We start from the raw sequence: 25643 nt of genomic DNA on the forward strand, positions 1-25643 counted from the left end.
GTGCACGGTGCATCTAAAAATTATAAAATCCGCAAATTTAAATTATAAAACAAATTTCACATTTTTCATAAGCATAGCGGGCATAATCCATCCGCTTGAACCGGGAAATTCTCCACAATTTCCTTATAATCCATACCATAAATTCCACGATTTTCAAATCCACCAACTTCCAAATCCATCAATTCAAATATCCATATTTTTTTTCCAAGCATAAATAATTTCTCGAAATATCATAATCAAATCTCATAATATTCCATGGGCATATTTTATAAAAATTGAAATCACCAACATAACCAAATATTTTCCTTGAAATATTTGAAAATCAAATCGTGCCCAATTTACCATTAAAATCACACCAATTTCAAAATCCTCAAAACCATAGCATAATTTCACATGGCATAAATTTGTAAAATGCACATGTTCTTAAATCCAATAAATTCATAAATAATTCCACAATAAATTGAATAATATTTGGCACATAGAAATTAAATTCCAAATATTTAAATCACACATAATATATTCACCAATTAAATTTCCCAAAATTAAATTGAAGGTGGGTCACTCACCTGGAGCACGCAATTAACCCACGATCCACTACGGGATCAATTCTACGACTCACCGGTGCTCCTAGAACAAATTTCACAGATAGTCAAAAAAATTAATATTTTATTCGGGTAAATAATACCCGGTACCCGGGGGGTCAAAACACAAACGATATCTAGAATTTACGAGTTATATACCGAATCGAAGCTCGAGTGATGCTGATCACAGATTCGGTTTTACTTCCCGGTGATCGGACCCGACGGGGTTGGAATCTCGCCGGAAAGCTTTTCGAGTTTCGGCTCTGCAATTCTCCCAAACCGTAGCAAATTGGTGGAAACGGAAGCCGGATTCGGATTCAGGAGGTCGAACACAGCGGACTGGAGCCGGCCGGAATTTCGGGTACTCGCCGGAACAGTATTTTCCGGCGGGCCGCCGCGGTCACCGGCAACCGTCGCCGGCGGCGCGTGCGTACGGTGGCCGTTGGCTGTGAAATTTTGCAGACTTGTAGATCGTGAGGAGAGCAATCCAACGGGACCGACGGTGAGCAAAACGGAGGTCGGACGGCGGAGAAATCACCGTTTGAAGATTTCCGACCCCTCGCCGGAAAACGCTCCGATCCCGGCACGTCGGTGGTCCGATGGCCGTGATTTTTGGTGGGTAGGCCGGACTTTAGGAGAGGATGATGGGTGTACGGCGCGTGTGGCCGGAAAATGGCCGGAACAGTGCCGATTCGCGGTGGCCGGCGGTGGAGGGGGAAAAATCGTCGCCAAACTTCGGACGTCCAATCCGGGCGCGTTCGGCGGCCGTTCGCCGTGAAATTTGGAGGTTTTGCCGGAAATGAGGTGGGCAATCTGGCTGGCCGGCGCGTGTACAGTAACTAGGCCGGAAAACGTGAAAATGACCGGCGGCCGGTGACTCTCTCTCTCTCTCCTCTCTTTCTCTCTCCTCTCTCTCTTTCTCTCTCTTCCCCGAGTGTTTTAACAAATAAAACCCCTGCGTGACACTGTTCATGCCACGTGGACCAATCAGAAGCTGACAAGTGGCATTTCACTGTTCACCGACCCAAAAACATTAAAATATTACGGTATCCGGTAAACTTCAAACGCCCATAACTTTTTAACCGGATGTCCGTTTTGAGCGTGCCGCTAGTCTGTGAACTCGTATCGACGAGCACTTCACAACCATGTACGAGTCAAAGCTCATTTCCCCAAAAATAAAAAGTCAACTCCGGCACCCCTGGACAGTTTGGACCGCAACTTGTTTCGTCCATAACTTTCAAACCGTAGCTCCGTTTTCGACGTGCTACCAGTCTACGAACTCGTGGCATCGTGCACTTCGCCACGGTATCCTAGTCAACTCAAAATTCTCACCGAGTCAAAAAGTCAACTTTTGACCCCCTTCGATCAACGGTCAACGGTCAACGGTCAACCTCGGTCAACGTGCACGGATTCCGGTGCGATTTGGGACGGGGTGTTACAGCGTGACCCGTTTGGACTAGAACCGAATCATCTGTGACCCGGTTGGGTGAAGAAGAGGAGAGAAACGGCATGTCGTTTGGAGCCTTGTGCTGATGTCAGCACGATGTGTCATTTGCTGACATCAGCAGGCAAAAAAAAAAAAACCTTATTTATTTTTATTCTCTTTTATTTTTTTTATATTTTATATTTTATTATTGATTTATTTGTTGTTTATTTATTAATTAATTTAATGATTCAATTGTTCAATTTATTTATTTATTGTTTATTTATTTGTTTAATTATCACATTCCAATTTTATTAAATTAAATTAAATATTTGTGATTAGAAAATTGGATTGTGTGAGCTTACCCAAAAAGGCTTTGTGCCTAGTTGGTATAGTAGTGTGGGATTTTAGGCACTCATCTGTCGTGAGACTTATTTTGTCTGCATTATGTGTACCAATGTAATGTGTGTTGGCATAATGGATGGGTTATCTTTTATTTACCTATATCATGAAATTGCCAATATGTTATTTTTCTCCCACTTATTAACCAGGGTTTATACAGGTAACTAGGCTACCCTGTCGGTAGTTTTAGTTGCTTTGTATGACGCCTGAAATAGCATTGGAAATTAATTAAATGCCATATATTGCAGGTTCTGAGTTGCCCTGTCAGTGATTCAGTTCAATGCATTTAATTGTGGTTATTTGGTTGACTGTCCCTGGCCAGCGTAAGGGTATCTTTAGTGCTACAAAGACCCTAAGCGATATTTATATTTGTATTTTTGTGTTGAGGGGCTGGAAAATAGTAATTGAATTGTCTTAAATTTTTGAATGTCTTGTTGTTTACTATTTTTACAGCTAGTAACACCCCAAACCTTCTGCCCATGACTGCCATGATGAAAATTGGATGGGACAAATTATCAGAAATGGAAGAAAACCTTAGTTATGAATTTGACCTTCATGAAATTGGATTTGGCTTTGCAGATAGATCCACCAGAGATACCGACTGATGAGAGTACTGCAGCAGCTAAGAAACTTTATGAGGATTGGAAGCACTCTAATAAGTGCTGTATGATGATGATGGAGAATTACAAGGATGAGGCCATATATGCTAGTATTTCTAAAGTGGATACTGCAAAGGGACTTCTTGAGGAGATAGGAAAGAAGTTTATCAAATTTGATATGAATGAGAAGCATCATTATTTGGACCTATTGAATAATACCAAGTATGATGGTATTAAAGGAGTAAGGGACCATATTATGCTACTTTCCTCCTATTATAATAAGCTGAAGGACCTTAAGATGGACATTGGAGAGGAGTTCTTGACCTATTCTATAATGAGGAGTCTTCCATCACAGTTTGATAATATAAGGTCGAGTTTGAATACTAAGAAAGAAGGTTGTAGCTTGGAGGAATTGACTGCTATCCTTGTCAAAGAAGAGGATGATATTAAATTAAGTAAGTCTAGGTCTGTTGCTATGGTTTCACATCAGGTAGATAAGTTCAAGAAGTTTTTCCAAAAGAAGGGATAAGGATTCAAGCCAGGACAAGGTTTCAAGCCTGGGCAGGGTTTTAACCCCAATAGGAAAAAGTTTTCTGGTTTGAAGCCTAAAGGGCCGAGGGATGGTGTTTTTCAGATTAGAGAAAGAAAAGAGTACTTCAATGGAAGGTGTGGATACTGCAATAAAGTTGGACATAAGAAGATAGACTGTTAGACCTTAAAGGGAAAGCAAGAGAAGAAATGTAATATTTTAATGATTGAGACCAATATTATTGATGTGCCTATGAATTCTTGGTGATTAGATACTGGAGCAACAATTCATGTTACTAATTCGTTGCAGGAGATGATAAGCTGAAGGGGCCCAACCAATCTTGAGTAGCATGTTTATATGGGAGATAGCTCAAGAGTGAAGGTGAACATTGTGGGAACAATCAAGTTGAAGTTTGTCACTGGATATGCTTTGGAGTTGCAAGAAGTTTCTTATGTACCTTCAATAAGAAGAAACTTGTTGTCTATTTCTTTTTTGGATAGTTAAGGTTATAGTTTTTTGTTTGGAAATAACAAAGTTGAATTATTTAAGGATGGTAAAGTTGTTGGTTTTGGAACTTTATGTGGCAATTTATATAAGCTTGATTTATTTAACAATAGTCTCAATTTCTCTGTTAATTCTATTGTTGCTCCTATTGTTGCTTCCAAACGCCCAAGAGTTAATGACAATTCCTCAATGTTATGGCATAAATGCTTGGGACATATTTCTAGGCACAGAATGGAAAGGTTAGTGAAGGATGGGATACTTCCTAATATTGATTTTTCTGATCTGTTGAATGTGTGAAAGGGAAGTTAACTGCCAATGTAAGAAAGGATAAGTTAGCTAGGTGTGAAGATGTTTTTGAGTTAATCCACATTAATGGGACTGGCTTATTTTATTATTTTGTAGTAGGGCCCTTGATCACATACTCTCTATAAGACTCCAGTTGGCCCATTAGACTGGAGGACCAACTCTCTTTAAAAGCCCAATGACTTACCCATATTTTTTCTAGTATTATTATATTATTAAATTATTAGTATTTTGTGTGTGTTAAAATTAATTGGTAAGTGTGACTTGCAAAGACTATAAAAGGTCTAGAGCAAGCAAACAAAGAATGCCATATGATATTTTGATATTAGGGTTTTCAGAAATCTGTGAGTGATTTGAGAGTAGTGTATCCATAGACACTACTTTATATTGTTTTCTATTTTGCATGATTAAAGATTTAATTTATTAATGACTGTGTTTGGAGATTAGTGATTTATGATTAATGGAATTTATTATGTATATTTAGATCCATAAAATCTAATAAAGTAAATATATCATCCATAGAAATTGTGTATTGGATTCTCAAAATATAAAGTTGCATATCAATTAAGTTACATAATTCATAAAATCTGCAGAAGTTCTTCTACAACCACATCAATCTCTTGGTCACCTTTCCTTTTGATGTTGTCACTCATTTCTTTTGCTTTCCTTCGAATACATTCCCCTGTTTTATCAATCACTACCTGTTTGATAACTTTTGCTATATTTTCCCGTTGAAGACCGCCATTGCTGCTCCTCTCAACCTCCAAACCAATCCCACATTCCACTATTAATTTAGCACTCCATGGCTGCTCATATTGTATAGGAGTTGCTATAATTGGAACACCAAATTTTATGCTCTCAGTGAGTGAACCCCATCCACAATGACTCACAAACCCACCAACACTTGAATGATTTAAAATCTTCATTTGTGGTGCCCAATTCTCAACAACCAATCCCTTCTCTTTTACCCTTTCTAAAAACCCATTTGGAAGAGCTTTTCCAAGCTTCATTTTCTCTCCTTCAGGAAACCTGACAACCCATATGAAATTCACCTTGCTAAGCTCCAACCCATGAGCCATCTCCTCCATATCTTCAATGGAGAGATAACACTCACTTCCAAACGACACGAACACGGTCGACGCCTTCTCTTTCTTGTCGAGCCAGTTGATGATGTCCATGCCTTCTGCATCGTCGTCCATGAGGTCAGGAACAAGTGGACCGGCCGGAACAATCTTCTTGCCTAGAAGAACGGAGAGATAATCCATATATTTCCCTTTGAGCTCTTCAAAAGATTTAACAAACATGATACGGCCGCATCTTTCGTAGAATTGCAGAATATTTTCATAGTCAGTTACAGAAACTTCAAGGATCGTTGTGATCTTGGTATCCATATCATCAGGGAAGATTTGTGGATATGGATATTCACGATCATTCTTTTTCTTGGCGCGATGAACCACACAAGATATCAAGGTGACTCCAACATTAACGAAGGAAACAGATGGAATGTGCAAAGAAGAAGTTAAATCTGGCATCCATGGTGGGAAAAATTCATGGATGATCAGATCTGGTTTCAGGGTTTCAAGGATATCGGCTAAGTTAGGCTTGGCCATGTCCAAAGCTCTGTGAAGGGTGGGCAAGAGATGGGGTGGGAGGCCTTTGGTTGTGTGGTGGTGAGGAGGGAGATCAGGAAGTGATGGAAGATGAAGCTCCACCGGTTCTATAGAATTGGAAACAAGTTTGGGCTTGAGGGAATTGAGATTTGCTGGAGTAGAACAAAAATAGATGTGGAAATTTTTTAGATTAAGCTTCTTGGCTAGCTCTAGCAACGGAGTTAAGTGGCCATGAGCTAACCATGGAAATATTAGAACTCTGATATTATTCCTCTGCTTAGAATCTCCCATGGCGGATATATCTCTATCTCTAATTCTCTGTATAAAGAAAGGATATGGTATTGGTTTAGTAGCTTTTTGGTGAATGGTGTTACTATTAGTTAAGTATTATGTGTTTATATATGTAGAACAAATAGAAAATGGTAGAGATTTGTACTTTTGCTCGCCTCTGCTGTTAATTTGAAATTCCAAGATTTAGTTTTTCAATGCTAGACGCATTCAATTGATTACCCAAAGAATTCACAAAATGACAAGGAATATATTATTGGTAAAATTTTAATATAACTTAAATTTGGTACTAAAATTTATAAATAGATAAGTAAAATATATATATTAAAAAAATAAATTTTATTATTTATGATAAATTTTAATTGAAATATTTAATTTTATTATTTTTTATTTTAGAATTATAAAAATAAATATTGTTATTTGGTATATAAATCTATCGTTAACAATGAAAAATAATATATTTTTAATGAAAGTAATTAAATATTATTATGTTATTCACCGTTTCATTTGATCAAAATTTTGATAACTTAGCTTTATTGTTTTATAAATATGTTACTTTGATTTTTAAAATTATAATAAATCTCCTAACTTTTGAATATATTTTTTTTTAATTTGACCATTATTATTGGTCAAACAAATATTTACTTGCTAGTCGATCTGTATTTATTTTTTAAATAAAAGTTTTGATTTTTTTTAAATAACACTTTTGAGCCTTATTTTATGAAACAGTATAAAATTAACGTGAATAAAAATTGTCAAATTATTTATTACTGAGGGATACAATTTTCATTAAATCTATCAAATTTACTGTTATTTAAAATTTTACCAAATGAATTATTATTATTATTATTAGTTTTGATAAAAATCTGAGATAAACATGTTGTAATTAATACTTGGAAGTTTGATCTAAGTGATAAACACACTGGAGAATACACTTCAGGCTTTGCGTGGATCATAAATGAAAGAAATTCTCTCCTTTTTAAGTTTACAATATATTATGATTTCATATATATATATATATACACATATATTAGGTAAAGAAATAAAAATAAAAATAAAAACCAAACATCACCTAATGTCGTGGGTTGTGACCAAAAACCGACACTCTGTTTTTTATTTTATTTCGAGCAGTCCCAATCGAATGCTCTGATTTTTCTTTTTAAAAATCTTAAAAAATAAATAATAAAAGAAAATAAAGAAAAGAAACAAGTGGAAGAGAAAGTTCGACGGAACCAAAAGAGTAGAAAAACCATTTATGTAACCAACCATCCGTCTATACTCAAACCTAACATTCTGGTCCTACCTCTTGAAAGTGTCCATTTTTCTTTAATAGAATTTCATCACTTTAAGTGAGATATGTGAAATACATCACATCCATATATATTAAGAGAATGTATATAATGGCCACAAGATATATAGGACCAGCAAAAGTCTTGTCAATATCACATCTTACCCCAGAAACTACTGAGCAGAATAAAAATGTGTAGTAGAACCCGGAACAATTGCACATGGCGCAGTTACCTTGACCATTGGAATACTGACGCAGCTAATGATAACTGTCTATATGTTTTTATTTATTTGTTTCTATTTGTTTCACTTTTATATGAATGGGGACCATACGTGGCATTGCAATATATATAATTCGCTTCAAATTGGATTAAAAAATGCGGGAAATTATTTGTAAAGAAAATATAAAATTGAAATCAAAGAGTTCACAATAATATTTAATTGTGTTTTAAAAAGCGAAAGTACAAGATGAAATAAGAAATAAAAAATAAAAAGAAGGTAGATAGATAGATATATCATCCATAGAAATTGTGTAGAGGATTCTCAAAATATAAAGTTGCATATCAATTTACATAAATTCACAAAATCTGCAGAAGTTCTTTTACAGCCACATCAATCTCTTGGTCACTATTCCTTTTAATGTTGTCACTCATTTCTTTTGCTTTCCTTCGAATGCCTTCCCATGTTTTTTCAATCACCACCTGTTTGATAACTTTTGCTATATTTTCCCCTTGAAGACCGCCATTGCTGCTCCTCTCAACCTCCAAACCAATCCCACATTCCACTATTAATTTAGCACTCCATGGCTGCTCATATTGTATAGGAGTTGCTATAATTGGAACACCAAAGTTTATGCTCTCAGTGATGAACTCCATCCACAATGACTCACAAACCCACCAACACTTGAATATTTAAAATCTTCTTTTGTGGTGCCCGATTCTCAGCAATCAATCCCTTCTCTTTTACCCTTAATTAAACCCATTTGGAAGAGCTTCTCCAAGCTTCATTTTCTCTCCTTCAAGAAACCTAATAACAAGTTTCGGCTTGATGGAATTGAGATTTACGGCAGTAGAACAAAAATAGGTGTGGAAATGTCTTTGACTAAGCTTCTTGGCTAGCTCTAGCAACGGAGTCATTTGGTTATGAGCTAACCATGGAAATATTAGAACTCTGATATTGTTCCTCTGCCTGGAATCTTCCATGGTGTATGTATCTTTTTCTGTATTTCTCTGTATGGAGGAAGGATATGGTGCTGGTTTAGAATTTATATAGAACAAATAGAAAAGATTGTAGACATTTGTACTTTATGCCCACCTCCGCTGTTAATTTCAAATTCGAAGAATTTTAGTTTTCCAATACCAGATGCATTAAATTGATTACCCAAAGAAATGTACGAAGTGACAAGCAATATATTATATCGGAAAAGTTTCAATAATAATCTAACTTTTTTTTTTAAAGCTTAAATTCAATAATAATCTAACTATGAATTGGTATGGTAAACTTGTAAATGGATAAATAAAATAAAATAAAATAAAAATCAATTAAATAGTATTATATTGTTTTTACAATTATGTTATTTTGATTTTTCAAACTGTAATATATCTCTCCTTAATTTTTGAATTTTGTTTTTCTAATTTAACCATTTTTATTGGTCAAACAAATATTTACTTGTTAGTCAATCTGAATTTTTTTTTTTAAATAACACTTTTGAACTTTATTTTATGAAACAGTATAAATCTATCGTGAATGTAAAATTGTCAAATTATTTATTGCATAAGGATAAAATTTTCATTAAATTTGTCAAAATTTGCTGTTATTTAAATTTTTACTGAATAAATTACTATTATTAATATTAATAAACATTTAAGATAAACATATTATAGTTAGTACTTATAAGTTTAGTTGGTTTAGTGATGAAAACACTTGAGAATACACTTTCCAAATTTCGATTGGACCATAAACAAGAGAAATTCTTTCCTTTTTAATTTATCTCATATATATATATATATATATATATAGAGAGAGAGAGAGAGAAATGGTACGGTGCAGTTCATCCGTATATAGATACACATTGAATACTTTTTAAAAAATATAAATATATAGGTTTTGATGTGAATCCGCATAGGGACGAACGGCATTGTAATCTACATTTTTTAAAAAATATTAGCTTTATTGTATATATATATATATATACAGTAAAACTGATACTTTTAAAAAAAATATATAAATTTTAATAAAAATTCGTAAATGAACAGACTGCATTTTAATCCGTTTTTATTTATATATATATATATAATATATATCTGCATATGGATGAATCCACCAATAACCTATTTATATATATATATATATAGAGAGAGAGAGAGAGAGAGATATATATATATATATACACACGCACACGCATAATTAGGTAAAAGAACAAAAATCCAAAGGACAGCTAATCTTGTGAGTCGGTGACCAAGAAACGACACCTGTCTAAAAGATATAACTGTGTGAAAGGCTTAATTGTATTTTTATTTTATTTTATATATTTTTTGGCTAAAAGTGAAAGGCTTAATTGTATTACTTGAAAAATAAGAATATATATACAACTGAATCAGATCATAAGAATATTTCCTACTATATCTGAGCTACAACAACAAAAGGAAAATGAAGATACAATCTCACAGACATACAAGATATGGAAAATATAACAGATTACATCCTTTTACCATCTTCTTCTTATTCATTTTTAATCTCAAAAAAATAAATAATAAAAGAAAATAAACAAAAGAATCGAGTGGAAGAGAAAGTTCCACGGAACCATAAAAATACGAAAACCATTTTTGGTAAACCAACCATCCATCTCTCTAACTTATAAAAAACAAAAATCAAAATAAATACCAAACCTAACATGAACATTCGGGTAGACCTGGCAATTTGGATCATGACACGGCGACACGACTCGAAAACGACACGGAATAAATGGGTTTGGGTTTATTATAAATGGGTTTGGGTTTATTATAAATGGGTTCGGGTTTATTATAAATGGGTTCGGGTCATAATCGGGTCAACCCGTTTAACATGATTATTAATCGTGTCATTTTCGGGTTGACCTGTTTAACTCGAAATTGACCCGTTACGACCCATTTATTAATCGTGTCATTTTCGGGTTGACCTGTTTAACACGATTATATACCTATTAGAACCCATTTAAATTTAATTTTAAATTAATATTTTATCACTAATATAATATTTAATAACTAAAAAATATTATAAATTAAAATTTTTATAAAAATAATTTTCTATTACTAATTTTTTAAAAACAAAAAATACATCTTTAATAAAACAAAAACATAAAAATAAAAAAAAATAAAAAAAAATTTCGGGTTAATAGGTTAATTTTCGGATTAACGGGTTAATAGGTTAGTTTTCGGGTTAATAGGTCAATTTCAGGTTAACGGGTTAATAGGTCAACACGACCCGTTAAAATAATCGTGTTAAACGGGTCGTGTCGTGTTGACCTGTTTATAAACAGGTCGGGTTAGTGTTTTAAGTACCTGACACGATTAATAAATGGGTCGTGTTCGGATTAGGCATTTTTGATCCGATTATTAAACGGATTGACACGAACACGACCCACCAACCCAAATTGCCAGGTATACATTCGGTCTGTGCCTCTTGGTTAATGTGGGGCCCCAAAACAATAAAGATTAATTTACATTACAAGCTTAATTTAATTCTAAGTTTCCTTAGATATTGGGAAACAAAAGAAACAAAAAAAGAAACCTATTACCATTATTTCCACAGACAAGGTTTACGCTGTCACATTGAAAGTGATAGGACCAGCAAAAGTCTTGTCTACATCACATCTTACCCATAAAAATAATGGCTTAAATAAAAACTTTGCATCAGCCGGGAGTCGAACCTGGATCAATTTGCAGATGTCTTGACCATTGGACTACTGACGCAGTCACGGGTAACTGGCTACAAATATTTTATTTACGGAAATCTATTTGGACACGTGAATTTATATGAGTGGGAACTGTACATGTGGCTTTGCAATATATATATAATTTGCTTCAAATTCGATAAAAATTTCGGGAAATTATTTGTAATGAAAATATAAAATTGAAATAAAAGAGTTCACAATAATATTTAGTTGTGTTTTAAAAAGCAAAAGAACGAGATGAGACAATTTACTCTGTATAAACTAAATATATTTACTAATCAAATATTGCTATATTAATTGATAAAAAATTTGGTTTCTAGCATTAATGATCAAATAAATATAATTATTTTGTTTAAATTATATATTTAAATCAATAATTGATATTCTATCGTAGATTCATTATTAGAAAAGTTATATATTTGATAGTATCTATAGGCTTTGACCTAATAATAAAAACCATTAAAAATACATCTAACATATATTAGCACAAATTCTCTTAACCAAAAAATAGGATTCCCAGAATTTTAAAATTACAAGAGAAATGGTAATGAATTTGAGATAGAAGATAAAATTACAAATGTGTCTGTATAGCTTTTGAATAATCACTTCAGGCTTTTATAAAAATATCCGAACATCTTTATAGATAATGCTAATGTGTATGAATGAAAAAATATGTGAAAAAGGAAATTTTTGTATATATGAAAATAGTTTTGGAAATAGCAAAAAAAAAAAAAAGGAAAAGAAAAGAGTTTTGGCAGTTTAACCCCCAAAAAAGAAAAAAACAATATTGGAAGACAAATATTAATTTCCACTTTTTCAGCCTTGATCTCCCATAGTTTTTTTTTTTTTTTTTTTTTAAATAAAAAATTTTAATTTTTAGTAGCCATAATTGTTTTTTTTTTAGTAGTTCTCTCCATTCTCTTAACATGGGCGAGAGCTTGTAAATTTGTGATGGCAGTGTCAAAACTCGGCCATAATAAAATGTTGTCGAATCAGAAGTTCAGTGCTGGTTTTTCTTTAGTCTTGCAATTTTTTATTTTCCATTCACCCCCCCCCCCCCCCCCCCAAAAGAAAAAAAAAAAAAAAAAAAAGAGTCAATTTTTTATTTTCCCCAAAATATTTATCATCTTAGTCTTAACTCTTAAAAATTCTTCTTATTTAAATAAACAAGCAATTGCTTTCAATAATCCTGAGATTTTATTCACAAATTGATAAGAAAGTGGCTGCTCAAGTCAGAAATATAAATTTTACTGAGTACATTATTTTAGTTTGTAGACATCTTAGAATAACTCCCTAGAAGGTAAGCATGCAGAATTTTACTTTCTCTCAGTCAAAGATTATATCAACAGGATGAGAAATATGAATTGCAGCCAGCTAGTATGAAATATGAAAACTTAAATGGTAGATAAGCATCCCAGGATGATTCAATTACGAGCCAAGCTTAACATAAAGAGTAGTGTTTTTCCCAAAGAAGGTGTAAAACGTCAGCTTTGGGTAGCTAAAAACAGAGAAAATCTTAGTTCAACCAGCGTTTCTAGTTTGTTTCTTCAAAATCAAAATGAATTTGAAGAATGATATGAACAGGCCACAACAATACACAAGCAGTAATGGGATAGAAAATTCAATTCCAACCCAGATGATCTTTGTGAACAATATTCCTGTTTTGCTTTTAGACCAAACTACCTTTCTGGTGTTAGTAAAACGCATCTTGGAAAGATCAATGGCTGCCAGGCTTAGCCCAAATAATAGACGGAGCTGCACCTCTGGTTTCCCTGACATAGGAAACTTAGTCAATGTAGTGCATGGTGTATAATGTTCTCTGATAATGGGCAGTCTAATAAGCTTCTGGTGCAACTCAGTGATGGTGCCATTTGTATCTGCTTTCCACATCAATGAATCAATTGCCCCTGTTTGTGTCCAGCCTGAAACCAAAGGCATATTGATGGAAGGAAAATATTTAACAAAATGGTAAGACAAATATATGAAAATTTGGTACCATGTTAAGCTAAAACAGATGCAATTCAGAACAAGCCTTTGATCTTCATACACAAAAAACTATAGTTTTGCACAAAATAAATACTTAAGTACATATGAGTGATGATAACATTGATTATCTTTACGAACTTATTACATGATAGCTAGAAAGTATGTGATACCTAGGCAAATTGTTGGGATAAAAATTCCAGGAAGTTTACATTGAACAGCAAGTTATATTTTTCTGAGGAAGTCCGAATTATTCTCTGTATCATAGCAAAGACTGGAGTGTATTAAGTTGAAAAGGTTGCCACCATTGGCATATTCAAGAAGGACATTGCAGACTAGGGTAGCCATTTTCGATGCTTAATTCATTACCATAACAACGAGCTATATCCTCTTAGTAATTGGAAAAGTGTTGCAAATCCTTACTCCTTTTTGGAGACACTTGGAACTCTTGTCGATCATGAAGGATTTGATAGCAGTAAGTTTAGAAGTAAGTCTTAGTTTCATGGATTTGGCTAAGAAAGCAGTTCCATAAGAAACAGAACCAAAAAAACAGAACACAATAGAACAGAAGAGTTTTCGCTTTTAGTTTGGGATTAATTTGATATATAATATATATGGGCTTGCGTTTCCTAATTCTTTAAACTTTGATCCGTTTTCTAATTCAATTAGACTTTGTTATTATCATTATATAGTAATAATTGCATTTCAGATATTAGAACATGAAATTGATGTGGTTCACAGTGGCAAATTAAATCCTGCATGGGGTTTCAGAAGCGTTAAAGAAGTACAGGAAAGTTCTTTTTTAGTCGGAAGATAATATACATGTATAAGAGGTTTGCTTATTTAGCTGTATAATAAATCCCACATACTTCCTAAATTTTCAATATTGAGGGGGAAAAAAAAAATTATATGTCATCCAGCTGGCCAACAAGGCAACACTATGATCGGTCAAATATTCAAGCATAGGCTTTGGCTTTGACTGAACAATATAGCTTCTTTCTAGAGAGAGAGAGAAAAAAAAAAAAAAGTCTTATAACATACAGAAAATATAGGAAAATGTACGAAGAGAGCCAAAAAATAAAAAAATAAAAAACTTAATAAGAAGTGAAAAAATATATAAAAATGTATAAACTAAATAACAAATAGATCAATAACAAGATAGAGAAATGCATAACTTTCTATTATCCATAGAAATTTTATGTATTGGATTCTCAAAATATAAAGTTACATATCAAGTAAGTTACATTTTAATTCATAAAATCTGTAAAAGTTCTTTCACAACCTCATCAATCTCTCGGTCACCTTTTCTTTTAACGTTGTCACTCATCACTTTCGCTTTCCTTCGAATATCCTCCCCTGTTTTTTCAATCACTACCTGTTTGATAATTTTTGCTATATTTTCCCTTGGAAGACCACCCTTGCTGTTCCTCTCAACCTCCAAACCAATCCCACACTCCTCTATTAATCTAGCATTCCATGGTTGTTCATACTGTATTGGAGTTGCTATAACTGGAACACCAAATTTTATGCTCTCAGTCAGTGAACCCCATCCACAATGACTCACAAACCCACCAATGCTTGAATGTTTTAGAATCTTCATTTGTGGTGCCCAATTCTCAACAACCAAACCCTTTTCTTTCACCTTTCCCAAGAACCCATTTGGAAGTGCATCTTCAAGCTTCAATTTCTCTCCCTCTGGAAACCTAATAACCCAAATGAAATTCACCTTGCTAAGCTCCAATCCATGAGCCACCTCCTCCAAATCTTCCTTGGAGAGATAACACTCACTTCCAAACGACACAAACACGGTCGACGCCTTCTCTTTCTTGTCGAGCCAGTTGATAATGTCCATGCCTTCTTCATCATCACTGCTGGGGTCCGGAACAAGAATACCGGTCATGACAATCTTCTTGCCTAAAAGAGCAGAGAGATAATCTATGTATTTGCCTTCAAGCTCTTCGAAAGACTTTATCAAAACGATATTACCACACCTGTCGTAGTATTGAGAAATAGCTTCATAGTTAGCTGAAGTAATTTCAAGCATTGTGGAAATCTTGGTATCCATATCATCTGGGAAGATTTGTGGATATGGATATTCATGATCTTGTTTTTTCTTTCCGCGATGAATCAAACAAGAGATAAAGTTTGCTCCTGTATTGATAAAGACAAAGGATGGAATATTCAGAGAAGAAGTTAAATCGGGTACAAATCCAGGAAAAATATCATGAATGGCAAAATCTGGTTTGAGTGTGTCGAGGATATTGGCTAAGTTTGGCTCTGTCATCCTCAAAGCTCTATGGAGTGTGGGCAAGAGATGCGGTGGGAGGCCTTTGGTTGTGTGGTGATGAGGTGGAAGCTCAGGTAGTGATGGAAGATGAAGCTCTACTAGTTGTATAGAATTGGAAAACTTTGGATCAGAAACAATTTTGGGCTTGATGGAATCGAGATTTACAGGGGTCGAACAAAAATAGATGTGGAAATTTCTTTGAGTGAGCTTCTTGGCAAGCTCTAGCAATGGAGTTATGTGACCATGAGCCAACCATGGAAATATTAGAACTTTGATATTATTCTTCAGCTGGTTTGGATCTCCCATGGTGAACTTTCTCTTTCTCTCTCTCTGTGTCTCTAGTTAGCCAAGATAGTTAGCTTTGTTTAAGAGTAGATTAATTTATGTTTATGGATATATATATATAAAACAAATAGAAGATGGTATAGACGTTCTTTTGACCAATGAGCCATTCAAAGTAAGATACTTTGCGTGCGCCCTGTTTTTAATTTCAATATTCAAAGTATATATTACCAACTGCAATTTTATTGACCAAATCAACAATTTGTTTATTTTATTTTCCCACCAGTTTCATTTTTTCTTTTTTAAGTTTTAATCAATAATCATCTCTAAGGAGTCTACAGTGAGTAATCACGGATTATTAATTGTTTACATTGAAATTTAATCTGACTTTTTAGAACAAAATCCTATGTGCTAAATTAAACTTCTATACAAAAGTAAAATTTATAGTTCACCAAAACATTTCTAAATTTTAGTCTTTTAAAACTATTCAAAAGTTTAGGAAGATATAATATGATTTTATTATTAGAATACTATGATAGGAGAATGGGCGAATAAACTTTTATCATCCAGCCAATTTAAAAGTCGTTTAAACATTTGGAGCTGGTCGGTGATGCATATAAAACCTTTTTTATTTGTTTCAAGTGACCAGCTTTCATAAGTGGGAGCGCTGATGAGTGGACCCCACTACAAGGTGTCGGGACATATGGCTTATGAATGCCACGTTCACATGCATACATACATATATATATATATATATATATATACATACACGTAAATAAAATAATATTTTTTCTTTAATGTTTTACTATTATTAGTTGTTAAATGTTATTTAATTAACTTAGACTAACAAAATGATGAAACCTGCCTTCAAATTTAATTATATTAATACACTTGCACCATAAGTTAGATAGCAGTATATTTTGTCCAATGTACATAGACCTATTGTGGATTATATACTATAACAAGTTGTCATGTTCCTTTATATATATAATAAAAAAAAAAAAAAAACCAAGAAAAGAAAAGAAAACCACCTAGAATTTGTCATGTTCGTTCTGTTGCATATTATTGGCATAAAATGTCCTCGTAATTTCACCATTTTTATACTTACTAGAATCAGCACCTACATCCTTTGAAATTTGTCATGAATGATGCAATTACAAAGATTGATGGTACCAAAAGTCCATTGTTTAAACTAAATGCCGGCACCCAGTGGACACTCATCCGAAATGCAAGAGTGATAAATGTAACTATTCTCAAAAACAAAACAAATATATATATATATATGGAGATGATTTTTTTCTCCGATGACTTTGTCCCCATTTACAAATAACTTTTCTAGATTCATATACGACAGAAATAATTTATCATATTCATTATGCCTATTATTTTTATGGGCAAGGCCGGCTAGCTAATACATGAACTGGGACAACTAAAAAAGTCAAAAATATTAAATAAGTTAAATAATACCATTAGCTTTCCCAAAATACTTTAGTTTAGATATAAATGTATATGTATATATATATATAAAGTGTGGACTTGGCCAAGCTTCATGTTCATAATTTAAATAGACCGTACGCGTAAGTTTTATCAAATATATAGGGTCGCGTTACGGGCTGTGTTGTCTATGCAACGTTAAATATTTTTGTACTTTCTGTTATACCTTTTTAAGTTTTCATTTTGTTGGATAAAAAAAAAAAAAAATTCATTTTGTTTTGTCTTCCAAACAAAACTCAATTTTTTACCGAAATGTACAAATTTCGACTTTTTTAGAAAAAAATTATACCTATCTTCATCATCTCCTTCAACCCAAATACTCCCCTATTCAACCACTGGTGGTGAATTATTTCTCTTGATCATTTTTTGTTTTTGTGAAACTTTCCTTCATAGAAAAAAAATTCTATTTCCTCATCTTCTTTATTGGTGTTAATTCTTCAGCAAAATGTTGCTTTTCAATCTCATGAAATCATTTTGGCAACAACGGGTTGTCCAATTGGTAATATGGCTTCAAAAAATCTTTAGCATCATGCCTGAATGGTTGAGGAAATATTTCCAAAGATCTTTACACGCAAGTTTTCCGAATTTAAGCTGGAGGTAGTGGGGAATAGCAATAACATAATGATAAACTAATGGATATGAATTGAAGACTGGTAGTGAAAAAGTAATGCGTATGAATTGAAGAAAGGGTATGAATTGAAAATTGAAATTAATTGAATTGAAGGAAATGATGGGGAAAAGATACACAACAAAATTAAAAAAGGTTTTCTGGACATGGATTTATTTATCAACAAAGATGAATAAAGGGTAAAAGAGACAATATAAAAATTATTTACTGTAGAAGTGGCCAAATGGTCAGTGGCAATAACGCTAGCCAAATATATATACTTGTAACATCCCGTCCCGAATCACATTGGAATTCGTGCACGTTGACCGAGGTTGACCGTTGACCGAGTGGGTCAAAAGTTGACTTTTTGTTCCAGTTGAAATTTCTAGTTGACCATGGTACCGTGGCGAAGCGCATGATGCCCCGAATTTGTAGACTAATAGTACGTCGAAAACGGAGCTACGGTTTAAAAGTTATGGGCAAAACAAGTCGAGGTGCAAACTATTCAAAAGGTGCCGGGAGTTGACTTTTTGTTGTTGTGTAATTTTGTTTTGACTCTTGTATGGTTGTAAAGTACTCGTCATAACGAGTTCATAGACTAGCGGCACGCTTAAATTGGACATCTGGTTAAAAAGTTATGGACGTTTGAAGTTCGTCGGATACCGTAATATTTTATTATATCTGGCTTAAGTGCACAGTAATACCATGTGTCGCCACCTGATTGGTCCACGTGGGTGAACAGTGTCACCTAGGTTGGCTTTTATTTGGCAAAAACGCCGGGGAAGAGAGAGAAAGAGAGAGAGGAGAGAGAGAGACGACCGGCCGTCGGAATCGTCCAATTTTCCAGCCGACCCTTGCTACACGCGCCGGCCAGACGGGAGCGCCTTCCCATTTCCAGCCAAACCCCAAAATCTCACGACCGCCGGTCGCCGGACGCGCCAAGATCGAGCCGGCGAAGCTTGACGGCGATTTTCCCCTCCACCGCCATTTGACCCGTTTCCGGCCACTTTTAAGCCACACGCGCCTGACCGGTCCCTCACCCGTGGCAATTCCGGTGAGGCACCGAAAATCTTTAAAACCCGATCTCTCCGCCGTCCGGCCTCCGTTTGCCTCATCGCCGGTCCCGTTGGAATCCTCTCCTCTCGATCTACAAAACCGCCAAAAATCTCAGCCAACGGCCACCGCACGTGCCGCCGCCGGCGACGGTTGCCGGTGACCGCGGCTGCTCGCCGGAAGTCACTGCTCCGGCGAGTACCCAGTTGCACCGTCGGTCCCTGTCCACTGATTTCGACCTCCTGAATCCAAATCCGGCATCCTTTTCCTCCAATTCGCGACGGTTTGGGAGAATTAAGGAGTCGAACCCCGAAAGCTTTCCGGCGAGATTCCGACCACCTCGGGTCCGATCTCCGGAAAGTAAGACCGAATCCGTGATCCTCATCACTCAAGCTTCGATTCGGTATATCACTTGTAATTTTTAGTTGTCGTTTGTGTTCGCTTCCCGGGTACCCATTTGGGAGTTAACCAATCAAAATATTAATATATTTGGTTGGTGTACTGTGGATGTTTTAGGTGCGCGTGCGAGTAGTGGAGTTGATCCTGTGGAGGCTCTTAGTTGATATACGCGCTTAAGGTGAGTGACCCACCTTTAAAAATATTTTGGGGCAATTAATTATATTTAATTGGTGTTTATTTGATATTTGAATTATACTCATGTGGAGCGATTTAATTATTATTTTATGGTGATTTAATTTTAATTATTATGCATGAGTAAGGTATTTTCAGTAATAAATCGTATGTGGTTTTAAATATTATTTTTGGGCATAATTGGTTTAAATATTTTATAAAAATATTTGTTTAAAGTGGTGGTTTAATTTTTATAATTATGCCCATGGTATTTTATTTGTTGGACCTCGTATTACGAGAAAAATTATGGTTTTATTGGTTATCGATGTTTTCGTACCGGTTTGTTAAATGAAAATATGTGGGATGGTAAGTGTGAAAATTTGGTATATTTCCCACGGTAATTTTGGAAAGAACGGTACGGTTGATTTAATAATTATTTTAGACGCATTCATACAGTATTTGTGTTCTGGTGTATATATATGTGGTTAGCGCGCAAGTATTATGTCTCCCGTGAGCTGCCATTGGACCGTGGGCAGGCAAGTTTGATATTGGCCACAGCCGCCCCCCTCCTTGGCCGGGATGACGGTTTCAGCAGCGGTACTGTCGGGACGCCGAAGTGCCGTTTGCAAGTTTCTCTCTTTAATCTCCCTGCCAGTCGGTGCTCAGGACGTTGGCTATCGGAGGGCATCATCGGTATATGATGTGGTGTGTCAAGTGTAAATTTTCAAATGAAGTTCCAAACCCCAAAGTGTTCAAAAGTTATTTATTATATTTATTTACACTTTAATTACATTGGGGTATTTATTTATTTATTGTGTATTAAATTATTTGATCTATTGGTTTTCGGAAAATACGAATATCGGGTTTTGTGAAAATGTTTTAAAAAGGGAACATTTCCAATGGAGTGGTTAGTGAGAGTTTTGAGGGAAATTATTATTTCCAACTGCTATTATTTATTTACCTATTTAATTGCCGGTATTACTTAAATTCCCTTATTTGTATTATTATTATTGTTAATATTAAATGTGTTCAGTAGCTAGGGTCGCTCACTGAGATGATTAGCATCTCACATTTTTAAATTTCGTTCCCTTAGGTGCAAGGGGTTGTAGACGTTCTTCCGGAGCGAACCAATTCTCCGCCGCTATCGTGTCTCGAGAAGTATTGTTGTACTTGTCAATTTCAGTTGTATTATTTCTTTCATCTTTGTTGTATTTTCTATTGAATAGCACTTCATGAAGCTCTGTATACTATTCTGGACACTTATGTTTTAATTATGCACTGGATTGCTGTTACTGTTGTGAAGTGCTGTAAATTGTGGTATTAATTTGTAGTATTGTGGGAGGAATAAGGGGATGAATATAGAAGTGTGTTTTCAGTTCAGGTAATTTTTGGTAAGTCCTTCCCTTAGGGGAGGTGCTGCCGGATTTTCCGTTGGAAGGTTCGGTGGTATTTACCTGGGATCAGGGCTTGTCTAGGGTTCCGGGGAGGAATTCTAGAGGGTCCTGACAGTTGGTATCAGAGCATAGGTTCTTGTAATCCTAAGGGACTGTGCATTGCTGTATAGCCCATCCGTAAATTTCTTCCTTTTGTAATCGTGCTTAAGTGTCTTTGTTTCTAAACTCTTGTTTGTTTCCTCAGTTAATCTGCTACGATGCGTAGGCGGGACGCACGTAGTACTCAGGAACGCTCAGCTGAGAGTTCCGGGAGTCGAACGAGCCTTAGGCAACTTGTCTCTCAACTAACTCGAGCCTTAGGAGGTTCACGCTTTAGTAATCGATCCGTGGATCAGGCTCGACGTTTGGGAGTCGTGAACTTCGATGGAAGCCAAGGCCCAGCTGCAGCCATAAATTGGCTATCCAACATAGAGAAAATCCTGGAAGAGGGGATGCAGTGCCCCGACAAGGATATGGTGAGAATCTCTGGTTTCTTGCTAAAAGGAGACGCCCGGAAATGGTGGCAAGTAGAAAAGACTCACAGAAGGCATACGTGGGATCAGTTTAAGGTTGCCTTCTCTACTAAGTATTGTCCTCCTGCCTACCATGAGGCAAGAAGGAGAGAGTTCGAGGAACTGCGACAGGGGAACATGACAGTGTCCGAGTACGAGAGAAGATTTCGGGAACTATCCGAATTCTGCATGCACATGATTCCCGACGATGCGAAGAAGGTGAGGTTCATAGATGGTCTGAATGAAAACATAGCCCTCAACCTTGCTGGATCAGTACACCCCACCTATCAGTCCGCCAGGGATGCAACGTTGGAGCTAGAGAGACAGGTGGAGATGCGCAAACCCTCGAGGCGCAGATCATTCGAAGGTTCATACAGTGGAGCACCTAGCCAGGGAGCGTCCAAGAAGAGCCATAGCTCAGGCTCATCGGGTAGTGGTGGACCGAGCCCACGAGGCAGATTTCAGAGGAGAGGCAGTTATCATATGCCCTAGTCAGCTCGCCATTCGATCAGTGGGGATACAAGCTCGTATCAGCAGTCACACTTTGGTTCTCCGCGGATTTGTCCATCTGTAGGAGGAAGCATTCTGGGCCGTGTCAGATGGATGGTTTATGCTTTCAGTGTGGGCAGCCAGGCCACATAAGGAGGGAGTGCCCTTATGGTAGTGGCAGTGTGCTAGGAGCAAGTCGACGAACACAGTATACTGATGTATTTCCGGGTCAGAGTTCCCAGGGGATTCAGGCAGTAGGAGCTTCTTCGGGATCAGCTCAACCGTCTGTAGGATCGAGTCGAGGTAGAGGAAGGAAACCCCAGCAGACAGGTCAAGGTCGGGTGTTTGCTATGACGCAGCAGGAAGCCAGGACCACACCTGACGTTGTCACAAGTACTTTGAATATTTTTGGTAATGACGCACGTGTGCTTATAGATCCGGGAGCAACACATTCGTTTATCTCAAGAGAATTTGTCGTTCGGGTTGGTATGAACCCTACTCCTTTAGAATGTCTGTTAGAAATAGCCATTCCTGCAGGAGAATCCTTGTGGCCTAGCTAGTTGATCAAGGAGTGTTTCTTCTGCATCGAAGATCAAGTGATTGAAGTGAACTTGATCCTGTTGGATCTATCCAGACTTGATGTAATCTTGGGCATGGATTGGTTGGCAAGGAACCATGCATCCGTAGATTGCTTTAGCAAAGAAGTTACATTCAGGAGGCCATGTTTGCCTGAAGTGGTATTCCGTGGGGAAGTTGGAAGGCTTTTGCTGAGGTTGATATCTACCCTTACCGCCAAGAAGCTACTGAATAAGGGTTGCCAAGGGTATTTGGCTCATGTAATAGATACTCGAGTAAGTGGGGTCAGGTTGGAAGACATGCCCATTGTGCGGGATTTTCCGGATGTGTTTCCTGAGGAGTTACCAAGATTGCCTCCGGAAAGGGAAGTCGACTTTCCCATTGAATTAATTCCGGGTACTATGCCTATTTCTCTACCACCGTATCGGATGGCTCCAGCGGAGTTAAGGGAGCTAAAGGTCCAATTGCAAGACTTGGTAGATAAGGGGTTTATTAGACCAAGCATATCGCCATGGGGAGCTCCAGTTTTGTTTGTGAAGAAGAAGGATGGTAGTCTAAGACTGTGCATCGACTACCGACAACTTATAGGGTAACCATCCCTAATCGCTATCCGTTGCCAAGGATAGATGATCTATTTGACCAACTCCAAGGTGCCAAGGTGTTTTCCAAGATCGACTTGAGGTCTGTATACCATCAGTTAAGGATCCGAGAGTCGGACATTCCTAAGACTGCCTTTAGGACGAGGTATGGACATTATGAATTCCTAGTGATGTCGTTCAGACTCACCAATGCCCCAGCAGCTTTTATGGATTTGATGAACCGGGTATTTCGTCTGTACTTGGATCGTTTTGTCATTATATTTATAAATGACATCCTGATCTATTCAAGGAGCCAAGAAGAGCACGTGAGGCATTTGAAGAGAGTGCTCCAAACTCTAAGGCAGCATCAGTTATATGCTAAGTTCGACAAGTGTGAATTCTGGTTGAATCAAGTGGGTTTTCTTGGACATATCGTGTCAGCCGAAGGCATCTATGTGGATCCCGATAAGGTGAAGGCAGTGTTGAGTTGGGAACGCCCTACCACGGTGAGGGAAGTACGAAGTTTTCTTGGATTAGCGGGATACTACCGTCGTTTTATAGAAGGGTTTTCGAGAATTGCTGGATCGCTTCATAACTTAACCCGAAAGAAGGTTGAATTTAGTTGGATAGACAGGTGTGAACAGAGTTTTCAGGAGTTGAAGCAAAGGTTAACATCCGCACCTGTCTTAACTTTACCTAATGGGAATGAAGGTTTTAAAGTCTATTGTGATGCATCCCATCAAGGCTTGGGTTGCGTGCTAATGCAGAATCAAAGGGTGGTAGCATACGCATCACGGCAATTGAAGCAGCACGAACAGAATTACCCTACGCATGACTTAGAATTGGTGGCGGTAGTCTTTGCTTTAAAGAAATGGAGACACTACTTGTATGGGGCCACATGCCAAATTTATACCGACCACAAAAGCCTCAAGTACATTTTCACTCAGAAGGAGTTAAATATGAGACAAAGGAGATGGATGGAGTTATTGAAGGATTATGACTGTGTGATTGATTATCACCAAGGCAAGGCGAATGTAGTGGCAGATGCTTTGAGTAGGAAGGCTATCGGATCTCTTTCTCACATCCAAGCCATCCAACTACCTCTCATGGTGGAGTTGAAGAAGATAGGGGTGTTAATGCATATGCATCCTTCGGGAGTTCTTATGGCTAGTTTCCAGGTGCGACCGGTGTTGGTGGATCGTATAGTGGAGACTCAAATGGAAGATCCTAAATTGAGAACAATTAAGGGCAAGGTAAAAGAAGGTCTTGATCCGGAGTTTTCCATAAGGAGGGATGGAGCCCTCGTGTATAAAGGACGACTTTGCGTTCCTGATATCCCAGAACTCAAGAAGGAGATCTTAGAAGAGGCGTATAGCTCGATGTATGCGATGCATCCTGGAAGTACCAAAATGTACCGAACGCTTGTTAAGTATTATTGGTGGATTGGCATGAAGAAAGAAATGGCAGATTTTGTATCAAAGTGTTTGATCTGTCAACAGGTGAAGGCAGAAAGACAGAAGCCTTCGGGACTACTCCAATCCCTACCTATTCCCGTGTGGAAGTGGGAAGAACTCAACATGGACTTCGTATTCAAGCTTCCTCCACACCTAGAAGGTACGACGGCATTTGGGTAATCATAGATCGTCTTACCAAGTCAGCACACTTTCTACCTGTAAGAGAGCACTTCTCACCTGAGAAGTTAGCCCAGTTGTTCGTGCAACGTATTGTAAGTCTTCATGGAGTACCGTTAGCCATCGTATCTGATCGCGATCCGCGTTTTACTTCACGACTATGGCGAAAGTTGGCTGATGCACTAGGGGCAAGACTTAACTGCAGCACCGCTTTTCACCCGCAATCTGATGGACAAGCTGAGCACACAATTCAGACATTAGAAGACATGCTAAGGTCTTGTGTTATGCAATTTCGCGGTAGCTGGGATGAACAATTGCCATTAATAGAATTTGTCTACAACAACAGTTATCAGGCGAGTATTGGGATGTCCCCGTATGAAGCTTTATATGGGAGGCAGTGTCGGACACCTTTGTGTTGGAGTGAGGTAGGAGAAGAGAGACTCCTTGCAACGAATAATGCGGCTAGATCTGAATATTTAAGGTTGACCTTGGACAAGGTGAAGATCATTAAAGACCGATTGAAGGTTTCTCAAGATCGACAAAAGAGTTACGCAGATGTGCGTAGGAAGGATTTAGAATTCGAAGTAGGAGATTGGGTATTCCTAAAGCTATCTCCATGGAAAGGAGTCGTATGCTTTGGTCGATGAGGTAAGTTGGGTCCTCGTTATATTGGACCTTACGAGATTACTGA

The 25643-nt window shown here is 36.7% G+C and overlaps 2 protein-coding genes across 2 annotated transcripts; both read right to left on the minus strand.

The window, feature by feature from the left end:
* Positions 1-4835: 4835 nt before the first annotated feature.
* On the minus strand, positions 4836-6387 carry LOC107413004 (UDP-glucosyltransferase 29-like). Its single transcript, XM_016020849.4, has one exon. The coding sequence runs from the start codon at positions 6240-6242 to the stop codon at positions 4920-4922; it is 1323 nt and encodes a 440-aa protein (XP_015876335.2). The 5' UTR covers positions 6243-6387; the 3' UTR covers positions 4836-4919.
* Positions 6388-14650: 8263 nt separating this feature from the next.
* Positions 14651-16081, minus strand: LOC107412987 (beta-D-glucosyl crocetin beta-1,6-glucosyltransferase-like). The gene has a single exon (XM_016020834.4). The coding sequence runs from the start codon at positions 16031-16033 to the stop codon at positions 14693-14695; it is 1341 nt and encodes a 446-aa protein (XP_015876320.2). The 5' UTR covers positions 16034-16081; the 3' UTR covers positions 14651-14692.
* Positions 16082-25643: the final 9562 nt, after the last annotated feature.

Source organism: Ziziphus jujuba, chromosome 8 (genome assembly GCF_031755915.1).
Source record: "Ziziphus jujuba cultivar Dongzao chromosome 8, ASM3175591v1".
Classification (NCBI taxonomy): Eukaryota; Viridiplantae; Streptophyta; class Magnoliopsida; order Rosales; family Rhamnaceae; genus Ziziphus; species Ziziphus jujuba.